General features: G+C 39.5%; 1 protein-coding gene across 2 annotated transcripts in view; it reads left to right on the plus strand.

Annotated features, from left to right (window-relative positions):
- LOC144958589 (uncharacterized) overlaps positions 1 to 16,248 on the plus strand; it is a gene marked incomplete at its 5' end in the record, with an annotated part of 33,160 nt that extends 16,912 nt beyond the window's left edge. Inside the window, 9 exon segments of one of the 2 annotated variants that reach the window (XM_078890667.1) lie at positions 590 to 641; positions 1,349 to 1,498; positions 3,079 to 3,204; positions 4,104 to 4,229; positions 5,592 to 5,714; positions 7,621 to 7,746; positions 9,581 to 9,706; positions 12,287 to 12,415; positions 14,614 to 16,248. In XM_078890667.1, the coding sequence (XP_078746793.1) occupies positions 590 to 641; positions 1,349 to 1,498; positions 3,079 to 3,204; positions 4,104 to 4,229; positions 5,592 to 5,714; positions 7,621 to 7,746; positions 9,581 to 9,706; positions 12,287 to 12,415; positions 14,614 to 15,254 (1,599 nt within the window). 2 annotated transcript variants of the gene reach the window in all.
- Positions 16,249 to 16,390: the final 142 nt, after the last annotated feature.

Here is a 16,390-nt window from a genome sequence, read left to right on the forward strand (position 1 = left end):
AATAACATTTCCAAGTCCTTAGAACTATGCACTCTGTCATCAACTGTCATTTTCAATAAGTTTTAAGGACTTGGCTCACGAACCTCTGAAACTGGAGCCAACATTTCGTAATTTTACGAATTTTTGGTGGTTACAAACAGGCAGGTCCGTTTGTTGTATATTTGAGATCTGACAGATGGCAACAAAAAGAATAGCAACAGCCCAAAAGATAGCAAGCAATTGCAATTATCCTGTTAGAACCTGGGGATTATTTCCGGTTCCGTAAGCCTTATAGCTCTGAAGGTTTACTTTGTTATTCTTCACACACACACACACACACACACACACACACACACTCTCTCTCTCTCTCTCTCTCCCCCTCTCTCTCCCCCCCCCTCTCTCTCTCTCTCTCCCCCCCTCTCTCTCTCCCCTCTCTCTTTCTCTCTCTTTATCTCTCTCTCATTCTCTCTCTTATCCTCCCTTCTCTTTCTGTGTTCTCTCTCTCTCTCTCTCTCTCTCTCTCTCTCTCTCTCTCTCTCCCTCCCTTCGCCCCCCCCCACCCCTCCCTCATGTCAATTACCGCCTTCAATTCATTTAATTTTTCCAACAGATGTGTATAAAAGGAGAATGTGTCAAAAGCAGTGCCGCGCCAAGAGTTCCAGGTAATGTGTAGTTTAACTCATACCAACACACAACCAAACCATAGGTACACAGTACACACCAACACACAACCAAACCACAGGTACACAGTAGACACCAACACACAACCAAACCATAGGTACACAGTACACACCAACACACAACCAAACCATAGGTACACAGTACACACCAACACACAACCAAACCATGTACACAGTACACACCATTGAGTCACTCTGTCCTACATTGACGAAAAATTTTGTTTCTATTTTTGGTCAGAATAAAAAAACCCCCATCAAAATATTGAGCTTTTATATAGTGCATTATCCACCAAACGTGCTCAAAGCGTTTTACAAGAAGCCATATGTTGTTGCTCCAAGCTCTATGTTCCTAATAAAATGACTCAATCCCTTATAAAATTCCCAAATCTCTAATAAAATGTCTGAATCCCTTATAAAATACCAGAAACCCTAATAATATGACTGATTCCCTTATAAAATGCCCGAATCCCTTATAAAATGTCTGAATCCCTTATAAAATGCCAGAATCCCTAATAATATGACCGATTCCCTTATAAAATGCCTTAATCCCTTATAAAATGCCAGAATCCCTTATAGATTGCCTGAATCCCTAATAAAATGTCTGAATCCCTTATAGATTGCCTGAATCCCTGATAGATTGCCTGAATCCCTAAAAAAATGTCTAAATCCCTTATCCAATGAAATTCCAGATGATTGTCCCCAAGGAGACCAGCCCGGGGTCGTGTATGACGACATAACTTGTGCTGACACCATTAGGGATCGACCCTGGTCCTGCTACGATGAATTCTTCAGACGGAAATGTTGTCAGAGTTGTCCCACCATTAACACTGGACCAGCTGGTAATCTTTATTATTTTTTCCCATTTGATCTAACTTGGTTCGTCTTTGATTCTTGCATATATATATATATATATATATATATATATATATATATATATATATATATATATATATTGCTGTCATTTACTGTGCACTTTGTCTCCTGACAAAGGTAAAGAGACAAATCATCATTTGTGTCATTTTGTCCTCTAAGCATCATCATCATCGTCATTGCCTTTTTCACCCTGGGTCAGGGTATAGGCCACAGAGAAAAAATTTCCATCCTTCTCTATCATGAGCTAACTTTTTTAGCTCGTTCCATGTCTTATCACTTCTCTGTCCTTCATAAAGTCTGTCATTACAGAAACTCTTCCGTCGCCCAAGTTAAGAAAAGGATTTGATTTGTCCATCTGTGTTTCTGTAACAATGACTTTTACGGACAACCCCTAACTTGGAGGCCCAGGTGACTCAAAAAGGGGGAGTGACACACCATAAGTCGCCTTTTACCCGCTGGCTTGGCGTTGGGCTATTCTTGTACCCTCTCAGTTGAGAAACCCCGGACACCACACGCATAAATGATACAAATTACCACGTGTCAAGTTATATCAAATCAATGGCTAGTTATGACAGGGGTTTTTTTTCTCTGTAAACAAACCAAATGAATGAGCACGTGATTTGGTACGAAAATAAACATTCTATCATTAACCGTTTATGTAAGACCACGTGATAAGTTATACATGGTACTTAGGCTGGTGCTATAATTTCTATCCTTTCTATCGACCCACCCAGCCCGCCTCACAACCACCAGGGTTGTGAATACAGAGACCTGGTACTCCAGTAACGACGACATGGAATATACTTTCGACGCTTGGGGCTTAGGATATAAACTATTACTCTCCATTTCCTTTCCATCTGCCCCCCCCCCCTTAACCCCCACCCAACCACAGTTATCAAGCTATGAATATGGAGACGTAGAGACCCGGTGTTCCAGTAACGACATGGAATATCTTTATAATACTTGGAACTTGAGATGTGACTATAAATGTCCCTTTCCACCAGGCAGTGAATACAGAGTCCAGGTGTACGATACTTGGTACTTGAGATGTGACTATAAATGTCTTATTTCCTCTCCACCAGGCAATGAATATAGAGACCTGGTGTTCCAGTAACGACATGGAATATCCTTATAATACTTGGAACTTGAGATGTGACTATAAATGTCCCTTTCCACCAGGCAGTGAATACAGAGTCCATGTGTACGATACTTGGTACTTGAGATGTAACTATAAATGTCTTATTTCCTCTCCACCAGGCAATGAATATAGAGACCTGGTGTTCCAGTAACGACATGGAATATTCTTAAAATACTTGGTACTTGAGATGTGACTATAAATACCTATTTCCTTTCCATCTATCCCCGCCCCCCCCCCCCCAATCCCATCAACCCTACCAGGAATGTTAATACAGAGTCCTGGTGTCCACTAATGACATTGAATATCCTTACGATTCTTGGTACTTGAGATGTGACTATAAATGTCTATTTCCCTTCCATCTACTCCCCCCTACCCCCCCCCACCCCCTCACCCCAACACATTGACCAGGCTGTGAATATGGAGACAAAGAGTCCTGGTGTGCAGGTGACGACATGAAATATCCCTACGACTGTTATCTCAACAACCAAACCTGTTGTTCTTCCTGTTCTCTCCTCCTGGACAAGTCCAAACCTGGTAAGTTGTCGTTACATTCTCTCATCATTCTCTCCCCATCTCTAAATCAATCTCTCCCTCTTCCTCTCTCTCTCTCTCTCTCTCTCTCTCTCTATTCTCTCCTCTCCCTCTCCCCTCCCTCTCTCACTCTCTATTCTCTTTCTCCTGTCTCTCTTTCTCTCCCCTCTTTCGATTTCTCGAGCTCTCTCTCACTCCCCCCTCTTTCTTTATCTCCTTCCTCCCCCTCTCTCTCCTCTATCTCTCTATCCCTCTCTATTTATCTGCACCCCTCCTACTTTCTTTCGGCCCCCAAAATAAAAACAAAATAAACAAAAACAAAACAAACAAAAAAAAAAAACAAAAAAAAAAAAACAAACAAAAACAAACAAACCACAAACTTACAAAACAAAGCAAAACAAAACAACAAAATAACCCCAAATCAAATGGTGTATCAAATAAGTACAGAGTTCATACGCTGGAGTAACATTGTAGATGGATAACGTTGAGGTCACTTGGCTATTTGTCATCGTGTTTAGACCACCATTTGGTGTGAATAGTTCTCACCGACGTCACTGATTTAAAGATCTGACAACCCAAGTTGTTTTGGACTCATGGAAATACTCTCAAACCGAAACACACATAAAATGTCATTACAGCAATGTAAAATCAGGCCCATGATTGTGTTCGGCTACTGGACCTTACAATTCTAATACTGTCTTTCATCTAAAGTGTTACTGCTGTATTGGGACTCTTTGTAAAACGCTTTAAACACGTTCAGTGGATATTGCACACTATAACGTTTAAGTTGATATTCTAAAATTTACTTAATGTGTGTATATAATTAATTGTCTATTTGTTCGTGTATTATTTCTTCATTGGTCACAATAATATTAATGCCAAATGAACTGTTCCCATTTCAGCAGGTTGTGAATACGGGGACCACAGTGGTGAGTGTGTGACAGCCTTAGAAATTCCCCTTGGATGTTACTGGAATGAGGAAATGTGCTGTGACACCTGCCCTAAGTACAAGAACACATCAACACCTGGTAACACATATCTCACCTGTACCGCCAAAGACTTTAAAATAGAAATTAAAAATTGAGCTTTTATATAGCGCAATATCCTCTAAACGTGCTCAAAGCGCTTTGTAAGGCATCCCTGACCAACAGCAACATTTAACATGTAGGATGGGACATGACGAGGGGCCATAATATTATATTTTTTTTCGGACAGAGAAAACGCTATTAATGGCCAGGTATTCATTTTACATCTGAGTACGGTGAGAGAATGTTAGTAAAGAGTCTTTTCCAAGGACTCAACTATGCGCCGAGCTAGGCTAGAACCCATGACCTTCCGATCCCAAAGCGAGTGTTACACCAAACGACCAAATAGCCGCATAAGGACTGTATTAATACGGCTTGAATAGTCGTCCTTCAGAGCCATTGGGTAGACGGAGCTGGAGTTTATCCCGGTAATTATAGCGTGAAACAGACAATGGAAATTGATTGCTACCTGTTGCCTCTAGTCAATCGCAAAATGCTTTCGGCAAAATCAAACAGACTTAGCTACCCGTTCACTGCTGGTTGGACAGATGGAAAAAATCAATCTCGACTGCACCCGGGATCGATCTCGGTCCCTTTGCGTGTGAAGCGAGTGCTCTACCAACTGAGCTATCGGGACCCCCTCGGCTTGATTACAGTCTGTTAAAAACATTTGAAGATTTGGGATTCTTACTGTTCACTTTAAAAAGGTGAAAATGCACTTTATAAATGATGTTCATTCGTGTTTTTGTTTGATGCTCAAATCATTGTTAACCTCATGATAACAATGGAATTTTAATCTCTATGCCAGCCAACAAGCATTTCTACATTTTTATATTGTTGTATCACTTTTATATCACTTTGTTATATCATTGTTATATCACTCTTAGAATGACCACAAGATATAAAAACCAATTTAATTCATCATCATCGTCATCATAATCGTCATCATCCTCATCATCATCATCGTCATCATTATCATCATCATCATCATCATCATCATCATCATCATCATCATCATCATCATTATCAACACCATCATCATTATCATCATCATTATCATCCTCATCATCCTCATCATCATTACCATCAAGTTTAAATTCCAAAACGCAAGAGTGTAAGAAATCTTTTATTCTACCCCCTCAATTTATTCCGATTTCGTTATCTTTGAATAAAAGACATGTTCAAAAACACTTAAAGATACTTCGTTTTAAAGAATACATTTTTAGTGAAATTTAACGATTTATAATCTGACGTCACAAATTATTATTGTGAACAAGATATCATTACGCGTTACTATTTAGGGAGAGGGCTGGAATAAAAATGCATTGTCAACATTCATTGTTTACAAGTTTGCCCCCATTTCAGATTGCCATTACGGCGACAGGAGCACATGGTGTACAGAAACGCTGGAGGTTCCCCAGGGATGTTACCTCAATGAAGAGTTGTGCTGTGAGACGTGTGGAAAAGCCAAGAGACAGGATAACCCAGGTGATGATAAGGACCTGCTAGAAACGTCTAATTTTTGACCTGTCGTTCCAAACAGTGTTATATCAGAGTGACCTTGAGGTTTTTTATGGGCTTTGAATCAATTAACTGCCGTTTTGTGGACATTTTGTATTTAGAAATTTGGCCAGAAAACTCTTCTTTCAAATATCGATCGATATTAATGACCCGCATCTTGGCAAAAATTCTCAAACCTGGGACTATAAGGAAGACTTATTGAAGTCCCAGGTTTGAGAGTGTTTTTTGGTCAAGATGAGGGTCATTTAAATCGATCAATATTTGAAGGAAGAGTTTTCTGGCCAAATTTCTAAATACGAATTTTTCCACAATACGGCAAGTGGTCAAACATTTGTAGTTAATGAAACTGTTGCTGCTCGAAGCTCTAAGAAATAAATGACGATATTGCTACTTGAAGCCCGCAGAAATAAATGAGAATGTTGCTGCTTGAAGCTTGAAGAAATAAATGAGAATGTTGCTGCTTGAAGTCTGCAGAAATAAATGACAATGTTACTGCTTCAAGCTCGATGAAATAAATGAGAATGTTGCTGCTTGAAGCTTGAAGAAATAAATTACAATGTTGCTGCTCAAAGCATGAAGAAAAAAATGAGAATGTTGCTGTTCGAAGCTTGAAGAAAAAAATGAGAATGTTGCTGTTCGAAGCTTGGAGAGAAAAAAAATGAAAATGTTGCTGTTTGAAGCTTGAATAAATGAACGAAAATCAAAAATGGAATGAAAGTCTCAATGTAAGCAATAAAGACAGAAAATGCCCTGGACGTTTCGGGTTTTTAGGAGTACAAATATTTTCCCGTCCTCAAATATCCAGCCGATGTTGTAACGGCCGTTCAACTTCTTATAAACAAACTAAAGCAAAGACAAAAAACAAAAAACACAACCCTCCTTCCCCCCCCCCCCCCCCAAAAAAAAAAAAAAAAAAAAAAAACCCCAAAAAAAACAAACAACAAACAAAAAACAACAAACAAAAAAAATCAAACAAACAAAACAACAAAACAAACAAAAGACAAAAACAACAATAAATATAATATGATAGTCTCTTTTTTGTTGTTGATTTAAGTGCAATATCCACATAACGTGCGTCTTACAAGGAGTCCAAACCAACAGCAACAGGTCCTGTAGAACGAGACATGACGCCTGCATGGCGCTTTACATTTTTTTTGACCGAGACAACGGTCTCACCAGTCCCGTACTTATTTTTCATCTTAAACGGAACATTTCGGGTCACAGCCCTTCTACAGGACACGACAAAAATAATGAAATCATGTTTTTGTTACATACGTCCGTACTCTGGAAAAGAAAAACATGTATTTAAAATTTTGGCCAGAAAACTCTCCCTTCAAACAAAAGATTGATAAATTCTCTCCTTGCCAGCCATTTTTAGAATTTCCCCCGAAAATTCACACCCACTCCACACAAAAATAGACTTTTCCTAAGCAAACAAAAAAGTAACAAGGGCATTCTATCCAGAATGTTGTTCAGCAAAATGATGTCTACAAAACAGTGTTTAGTATTTATAGCTGTAATCAAATCATTTCTTTACATTTTGTGATTTACAAGAGAAATTATAATGAGAAAATTGTCGGTTGCATCGTAACGAATGTGACGATTTTTCTATGGTTGGTATGGAGAGTGTTAAAATGGTTATCTTGTCAAAAACCTCAAACCTGGGACCTCAAGTCAGTGGGTAGCAGTCTTCAAAGGAAGTCCCAGGATTGAGAATTTTGGGTAAGATGGGGGTTATTGTAATCGATCGATATTTGAAGGACGAGTTTTCTGGCCAAACTTTTAGACACATGTTTGTTCCGAGTCCCATAGTCTAGTTGTTTCCAGGTCACAGCTTCAAGTCATTTTGACCTTTTCTATGACCTGTTTCTAGACTGTCCCTACGGTGACCGCTACCCTGAATGGTGCCCTAGTGCTGTGCCCCACGGATGCTACAACGACACCATACGCCAATGGTGCTGTGATTCATGCAGTTCCAATGTCGACAGCTCCAAAGCAGGTAAAAAACTAGAGCATTAAATAGCACAATATCCACTAAACCGGCTCCTCTTTTCAATGTGTCCGTAGCTAGGACTTCATATAGATGTCGCTGGTCCGTAGCCCACGGGAACACTGAATATGTAGGACAAGTAATGACGCCTGTTAGGCGAAATTACAATTTTTTTTACGGACAGAGACAACGTTGTTAACGGCAAGGTACTCATTTTACACCCGAGTACGGTGAGAGAATGAGAGTAAAGAGTCTCTTCCAAGGACTCAACTATGCGAAGCTCAGAGAGGGTCTGTGGGCCGGGAGGTACTTACTGTGTCTTCTATCCACCTATAATATCTGTTTTCCAATATGCTTTCTGTCTTTTTTGTCTTGGAATGAGATAACATGGTTTTGTCCTGGCCCTGGCTAATAACCTTGGCCGGATACCCTGGCTGGGAAGGAATAAATCAAATGGATAGTTGGAATTTTGGGAGATGATACTTTTTCCTTGTAAATCATCTCTCTGTTATGCACTGTATTATTTTGTGTTTTTCATTTCTATGATTTGTAAACACTTGAGTGTATTCCTCTTGGCAGGCACCTTTGCTTGTGTCTGGATGAGACTATTAGGTGATCTCAAACTAAGTACACTAATAGTGTGCTCTTGGAATCTTCATCTGTTTCCTATTTGAACCAATTCCTATTTGTCTTACCTTTTCTTGGATGCTTTAATTGTAATTCTATAACTTTTTACATTCCCATTTCGTTCCTTTTTACTGGTGCTGATATAACCTTAATACACATAATTCATGTAAAACTTGTAAACACGCTGAAAAAATGAGAGCAAATAGCCTTTCCCATGGATTCAATTTGCGCCACCAAGAGCAGAACTCAATTATGCTAAAGGCGCCTTACAAAGGGAATGAAGCGAATAGAAACGTCTGAAGGACGCTATCATGAATTTTCTTCTGACAGACAACGTTGTCACTGTCCTGATACCCATTTACACCAGAGTGTGGTGAGAAAATAAGAGCCAATGGCTTTTTTCAAAATCTCAAATTTGACCTGTCCGGAGCAGGATTCGAACGACAAACATACAGGTCCGAAGGCGAGTGTCAAATCACATATATGTAACCCATCACCATAAAACAGTACAACCCCAGGATGACCCCAATGCCACATTGGGAAGCTAAAGTAGAAATACTGCACTGCCATAGTCTGGAGAAAACAAAAAAACAGCCATCTAAAATTTTGGCCAGAAAACTCATCCTTCCAATATCAATCGATTGAGATGACTCTCAGCTTGTCAAAAACTTTCAAACCTGGGACTTCAAGGAAGTGGGTGGCAGACTTCGTGAAGTCCCAAGTTTGATATGTTTTTCCTTGGTAATAGTCATTTAAATCGACGATATTTGAAGGTTGAATGAACTTTCTGACCAAATTTTTAAATATGTGTTTCTTTAAAAAAACTATGCCAATGTTGGCATGACTAATCATGTGTAATTTTTATCTTTTTATATTTTTTGCAATTTGAGACATTTTCTTCATTTTTTAAAGTAAAACACCTAATGGCGTTGACTGGAGAATTTCTATATTGCAATATTCACTAAACGTGCTCAAAGCACTGTACAAGGAGTCCCTGACCAACAGCATGATTTAATATGTGGGACGGACATGGTATGGTGTCTGTTAGGCGATATTACATTTTTTTGGACAGAGACAACGCTGTTAATGGGCAGGTATCATTTTACACCTGAATCATGAAAATTTGAAATTGGAGCCAAAGATTGGTAATTTTACGATTTTCTTGGAAACAATTGGCAGGTTTGCCTAAAATCACAATGATTATCTCCCCTGACAGGTTGTGAGTACGGAGACCAATACGAGAATTGCCAGGATCTCATCTACCCGTACGCCTGTTACCATCCAACCAACGCCCAGGCCTGTTGCCAGATGTGCTCCGTGTATCACAAACCACAACAAAAAGGTTGGTCTAAAGCGACGTGTCCTTATTTAAAGGTCTAATAACCCAAATGGTTATAGTCTCATTGTTGTTATGGAAATACTCTTAAACCAACGTGCACTCATTTACAGATCTAATAACGCAAATTGTTGTAATGGAAACATTCTCGAACCGACACAAAATATCGTCCATGACAACAATGTTAAATGAAGCCCATAATTGTGATCGGCTATCAGACCTGCTAATTTGTGTAACTTGTTTCAAATTGATGAATCAGGGAGCAGGCACTGGCGTGAGATGCAATCTGACAAATTGTGTCTGACTAAAAGGCAATAAAAATACGAGAAAATATCAAAAGAAATCAGTCAATCTCAAATTTATCTTAAAGAACGACTCAATGAAGAAGGGAGATAACTAAGTTTTGACTCCTTTTATTTGATTTTGATGTGTATTATTAATTGAGTAGTAGCCCTTTGGTCTTGTGTGTCGATTGGAGGATTTGGCGTCACTTTTGTGAGTGGAAAGCAGGCAGCTACTGTTTCGTGTTTGAATCGAACTGTGAATAGAAACGTTTGACTTATAATTCAATGTTTATTCCATCAAATAGGGATTGGATCTCAGCTTGACGATCACTGACCGGTCTGAGGTTCGATCCCAAGTCGATAAAGGCAGACAGATTTATAAGGGATTATTTTTACTACACGTGTGACCGGGTAATTTGAGGTCACTGGATGTGGTTCCTGGCCTCCTGTAGTGGGCAGGGTGGCCCTTACTACGTCTTCTATCCCCCTAAATTTGTTTTCCAATATGCTTTCTGTCTTTGTCTTGGAATGAGATTACTTGGTTTTGCCCTGGCCGTAGTGCTTGACTGGGAGGGAAACAGTCAAATGCATAGTTATTGTTTGGGAGATGACATTTTTTCCTTGTAAATCATCTCTCTGTTATGTATTGTTAGGTTTGTTATTTTGAATGTATAATGTAAGCATTTGAGTGTATTCCTCTTAGTGGGATCTTGTGCTGGTGTGTAGTGAGACATTTAGGTGATTTCAAACTAAGTACACTGATAGTGTGCTCTTGGAATCTACATCTGTTCCCTATTTGAACCAATTCCTCTTTGTCTTGCTTTTTTTTTCCTCAAATCCTTTTTATTGTACATCCAGAATCTTTTTACTATCCAATTTTCTTCCTTTTTACTGGCGCTGATATGACCTAAACGTGTTGCAAGCGCCGTAAAACCCTCAAAAACAAACTAAGTAATTTGAGGTCTCAGGTTCGATTCCTAGTCGAGAGAGGCTGATTTTTTAAAAGATTATTCTTTCGTCTATTTTTCTATTTGCTGTCTCTGCACTGCTCCATACAAACTATCCCAGATTCATCTTTTAAATGTTTATTTTCTTTTCTTTTCTTATGTTAAAATAATTGAGCTTTTATATAGCGCAATATCCACTAAACGTGCACAAAGCGCTCTACAATGGGTCCCTGGCCAACAACAGTACTTAACATGAAGGACGGGACATGACGCCTGTTAGGCGATGTTACCTTTTTTTTCGGGCATTCAACGCTGTTAACGGCCAGGTACTCCTTCTACACATGAGTACGGTGAGAGAATGTGAGTAATGAGCCTTTTCCAAGGACTCAACTATGCGCCGAACGAGGCTCGAACCTTGGACCTTCTGATCCGAAAGCGAGTGTCATACCACATATTTGTGGTTGATACAAAACTTGGATACGTTTGAATAAAACACTGCCAGCGAACACAGACAGAAAAATGCAAGTTAGAATCATACGTCACAATTATCATGCCTAGACTGGGGATCGAATCTGAGACCGGTCAGTAATGAGTCGATTTGAGGTTTTATTACTTTGCGATAGAATACAGTCCTATCCAAAGCTTGCATGCAGCCAAAAACGTGTCCTTCAAATAGCGCTGGATTTAAACGCCCCGTATCGTGTCAAAAATTCCCAAACCTGCGACTTCAAGCTGTAGGTTTTGAGATTTCAAGAAGTCCATGGTTGAGATTTTTGTTGTTGTTGTTGCCAAGATATGGGTCATCTAAATCGATCGATATTTGAAGGACGATTTTACTGTCCAAAATTTTTAGCTCTCTCCTTACCGACCATTTTCAGTATTTTCCCAAAATGGCAGGCTTACCCAGCAGAAAAAAAAAAGATTTTTAAACTCAAACAATCTCTCTACAAAAAACAACCTTATCTTCTTATTGATGAGACAAAGGTCATTGTCATTGTTATGTAAAAAAAATCTATCTGAATGATAAAAAGTGTATATTGTGTCGTAACAAATGAGACGATTTTGCTGTAGTGTTCAGGAGAGGGTTAATAGGGAATGAGATTAGCGGAAGAGTAGCGTCCCTTGATTGGAAGTCACGAGCGGAAAAGTTATTAGAGAGAGAACGTCATGTTGGTTGTGCGTCATGAGACACTTCACCGAAAGCGAGGACCAGACAGACGCATGCGAAAAACCATTTTGACGTTCTCTCTGTAAGGTGACGTCCAATCAAAGGACGCTACTCTTCCGCTAATATCATTCCCTATAGGAGATATTTTCAGACGGCGGTGTTGATTAAATGACTGTTTTCCTTCCAGACTGCCCGTACGGAGACAAACAGGCCTGGTGCTGGAAGCTGACATTGTCGTACTCCAAAGACCAGTGGTGTCCCCTGGACGAAAAGAATGACTTTTGTTGTGGGAGTTGTCGACTTAATGATACGGCTGGTGAGGATGAAATCGTCGTCGTCATCATCATCATCATCATCATCATCATCATCATCATGACCATCATCATCATCATCATCATCATCATCATCATCATCATCATCATCATCATCATCATCATCATCATCATCATCATCATGACCATCATCATCATCATCATCATCATCATCATCATCATCATCATCATCATCATCATCATCATGACCATCATCATCATCATCATCATCATCATGACCATCATCATCGTCATCATCATCATCGTCATCATCATCATCATCATCATCATCATCATCATCATCATCATCATCATCATCATCATCATCATGACCATCATCATCATCATCATCATCATCATCATCATCATCATCATCATCATGACCATCTTCATCTTCATCATCATGACCATCATCATCGTCATCATCATCATCATCATCATCATCATCATCATCATCATCATCATCATCATCATCATCATCATCATCATCATCATTATCATCATCGTGTTTATAGTTGTCATCATTCCCATCATTATCATGTCAGGTTCTATTTATATCAAACTGTGTCCATCATTTGTGTGGAAGAATAGAAACAGTTTTAAAGACACAGATTAGAATGTTTTAAAAAGGCGAAGTGGGGACGGGGAGGGGGGGGGGTGTGGAGGGGGGGGGGGGTTTGAAGAGTTGAAGGATAATTTTAGACAGGAAATCAACCCATTTCAATATGGAAATGTAGCAGCCGTTGGACCTGGTAAAAATACGTCATTAAGATTTTGGTCAGAAACTTAATCCTTCAAATATCGATCGATTGAAATGACCCTCATCCTGTCAAAAAATTCTCAAACCTGGGACTGTATGGAGGACTTGGTGAAGTCTCAAGTTTGAGAGATTTTGACAAGATTAGTGTCATTTCAATCGATCGATATTTGAAGGATGAGTTTTCTGGCCAAAATTTTTAATACGCATTTTTTTTTACAGAGTAGAACAGAGTAGCTTGTGCGCATGCGTGTTTGTTTGGATTGTAGAGGAAGGAAAAGAGAAGAAATCGAGAGGGAAAACACATGGCGTTTTACTTCCGGTTGACTTTAACATTCTCGTGGTTAGATTTGATAACGAGCTGATAGAAGTGTGTATGAAACAATGGCCGACAACAGGATTCCTTACAAGTCAGTAACCTAATGGAGCCGGATTGTATCCCGGTTCATATTGCATAAAAGGTTGCATAGCAATTGCTTGCTACCCTTTTGAACTCGATCGATCGCGAAGTGTTTTCTGCCAGATCTCACAGACCTAGTTACCCACCCAGGGTGGACAGGGGAGTTGGGAAAATCCCGACTGCACCCAAGATGGATCTCGGTCTCTTTGCTTGCGAAACGAGTACCCTATCCATTGAGCTACCTGGATTCCCCAGTCTCAGACAACGTAGAAATAGTAATAAAATATATGAAAAAAACAAACATCCCAAACAGTTCGTCTGCCGTGATTGGGAATCGAACCTTAGATCTTCAGATTACCGTTAGTTTTTTCTATTCTGTGCTTGTGTATCATGAAATAAGACCACCAAACAGGTCAACCCTTTGCCCAATCTGTAGTTGGCATATTATATGTGACCCGTCGACGCTAAACGTTATTATGTCAAGGAAAACTTGATGGTGGAAATTTAATTTCAATCCGAACTTTTAGACGTTGATGTAAAATAAATGTCTCTATTGAGATTCGCATCCAGTTTCAGGCAGGGGACAGCGTGGTTCAGCGGTACGGTGTTGTCTTCGTACCCGAAAGGTACTGAGTTCGATCACCCCCCGTTGCGCTGTGTGGCCTTGTGCAAGTCACCTTGCCCTAGCTCAATTTGCGGGGCTGCACTGCGGCTAACGCCTGGGTTATTCCAGTCTTCCCTTGGAATAGACCATACAGACAAATTTCCCCTATGATGGGATGCAATTTTTTAATTTTTAATTTTATTATTTAACCCCCCCCCCAAAAAAAACAACTGATGAAAGCGAATATTTTCCTTTATTTTGTTTTTTCTTTTGTTTTTGTTGTTTTTTTGTTGTTTTTTTTTTAAAACATAACTTTCACTCAAATTGTCTTCATCAACTTCATTAGGAAATAATACCAGATTGACAGGGTGGGACACATAGTTCTGATCTTTGCCTTTTATATCCACCCCCCCCCCCCCCCCCCCCCTTTCCACCCCTACAGTTCCCGTGTTTGGACACAGACTGAAAGAGGAAGGCCTGGCGGAAGTGACCCGACTCGGATTGAAGTTCAAGGAAGAGGTCAGGGAGAGCATTCGGCGACAGGAGGAAGAGGCAAAGAGGAAAAAGGCCGAAGAGGAGGATCGAGCCCGAGCAGCAGGAGGACCAGGAGGAACAGAGGAATTAAGATTGGCTGAGACGAAAACTCCAGGGGTTGAAACTGAAAGTGACAGTTTAGCAGTGGCTGTGGACGGTGGTCACGTGGAAGGGGATGGTGATCACGTGAAGGGGGATGGTGATCACGTGACGGGGGATGATGATCACGTGAAGGGGGACAATGATCACGTGGAGGGGTACAGTGATCACGTGACGGGGAATGGTGAGAAATTAGGTGGTTTGAAACTTTCTGGTCTTGATCCGAGAGGAACACAAACGGGAACCGGGCCTGAATTTGTGGATGAAAATAATGTTGTCATTACAAATACAAACAACAACAACAACAATAACAATATCAACAACAACAATAATAATGAGGACGAAAACAACAGCAGCAATGATGATACAGATGACGTCATTAATTATATTGACCGTGACGTCATTGGATTCGGTGAAATTAACGATAAAGAAGAAAATAAATTGTTTTAAAAGCCGAATTTTTGCCAACAAAACAAAATATTTCAACCTTCCCCGCTCCCGCCCCAAATGCTAAATCAAAACATGCAAACAATAGCGATACATTATTTTGAAAAAGACAACGAAATCTAGAATCGGTAAAGGTTTCTTTGACAATCGAATTGGTCAATCTCGTGTGCTACAATATACGATACGATTCTTACACTCTTGTTTTTTGGGAATTTCGGACATATTCCCAACCGCTGCACGAGCTTGCGAGTATAAGAAATCTTTTATTCTACACCTCAATCGATTCCGATTTCACCATCTTTGAATAAAAGGCATTTTCAAAAACATTTAATTGATACTTCTTTGTAAAGAATCTGATTTTTAGTGAAATTTAACGATGTATAATCTGACGTCACAAATCGTTATTGTAAACATGATATCATTACGCGTTAATATTTAGGGGGAGGGCTGGAATGAAAATAGATACATTAAATAATATTATAGATTAAATGATTGGTCCATGTGTACTGAAATGTGCTTATTTCAAAATGTGCAAAACAATAAGTTTGACTTTGAAAGATGAGATTCTTGTATTCTCTTGTAAATCTGGACGCGTCTCAACCTCAGCACGATGAGCTTGCAAAAGCGCGGTGGGAATAAAGTTCGAATTCTAAATTGCAAAGAAAAGAGTGCAAGAATATTTAAAGTTCCCCCCCCCCCCCCAAACGAATTGATTTAGTTATTATTGATATGGTTGTTTGGAAGACATTTTAATTTTAAACTAAGATTTTATGATACGGCTTGTCACTTTGGTAATCTTTGTTCAATGTCACCCCTGGCAGTGTGACGTCACACATTCAAACGCTTCCGTGTTAAAACCAGGGAGATGTGTAGAATAGTAATGATGACGTGTTCACGTTCTCATATTAAATTTACATCATATTGAATAAACTGTGCTACGAATCTTTTGTGCCTTTCATTTCTTGATTCAGAATAAAACCTTTTAATGTTTAAACTCTTCCTGTGTCAAATGTTATTTTTGTTTCCATGTTTTTTATATTATATCTAGTATACATTGTGTGGGTCCCGATAGCTCACTTGGTAGATAGACCACTCTCTTTACAACCAAACAACTACGCTATATTGTTATTATTATTATT

Source organism: Berghia stephanieae, chromosome 13 (genome assembly GCF_034508935.2).
Source record: "Berghia stephanieae isolate SIO BIC M18660-M18661 chromosome 13, UCSD_Bste_1.3, whole genome shotgun sequence".
NCBI lineage: Eukaryota > Metazoa > Mollusca > Gastropoda > Nudibranchia > Aeolidiidae > Berghia > Berghia stephanieae.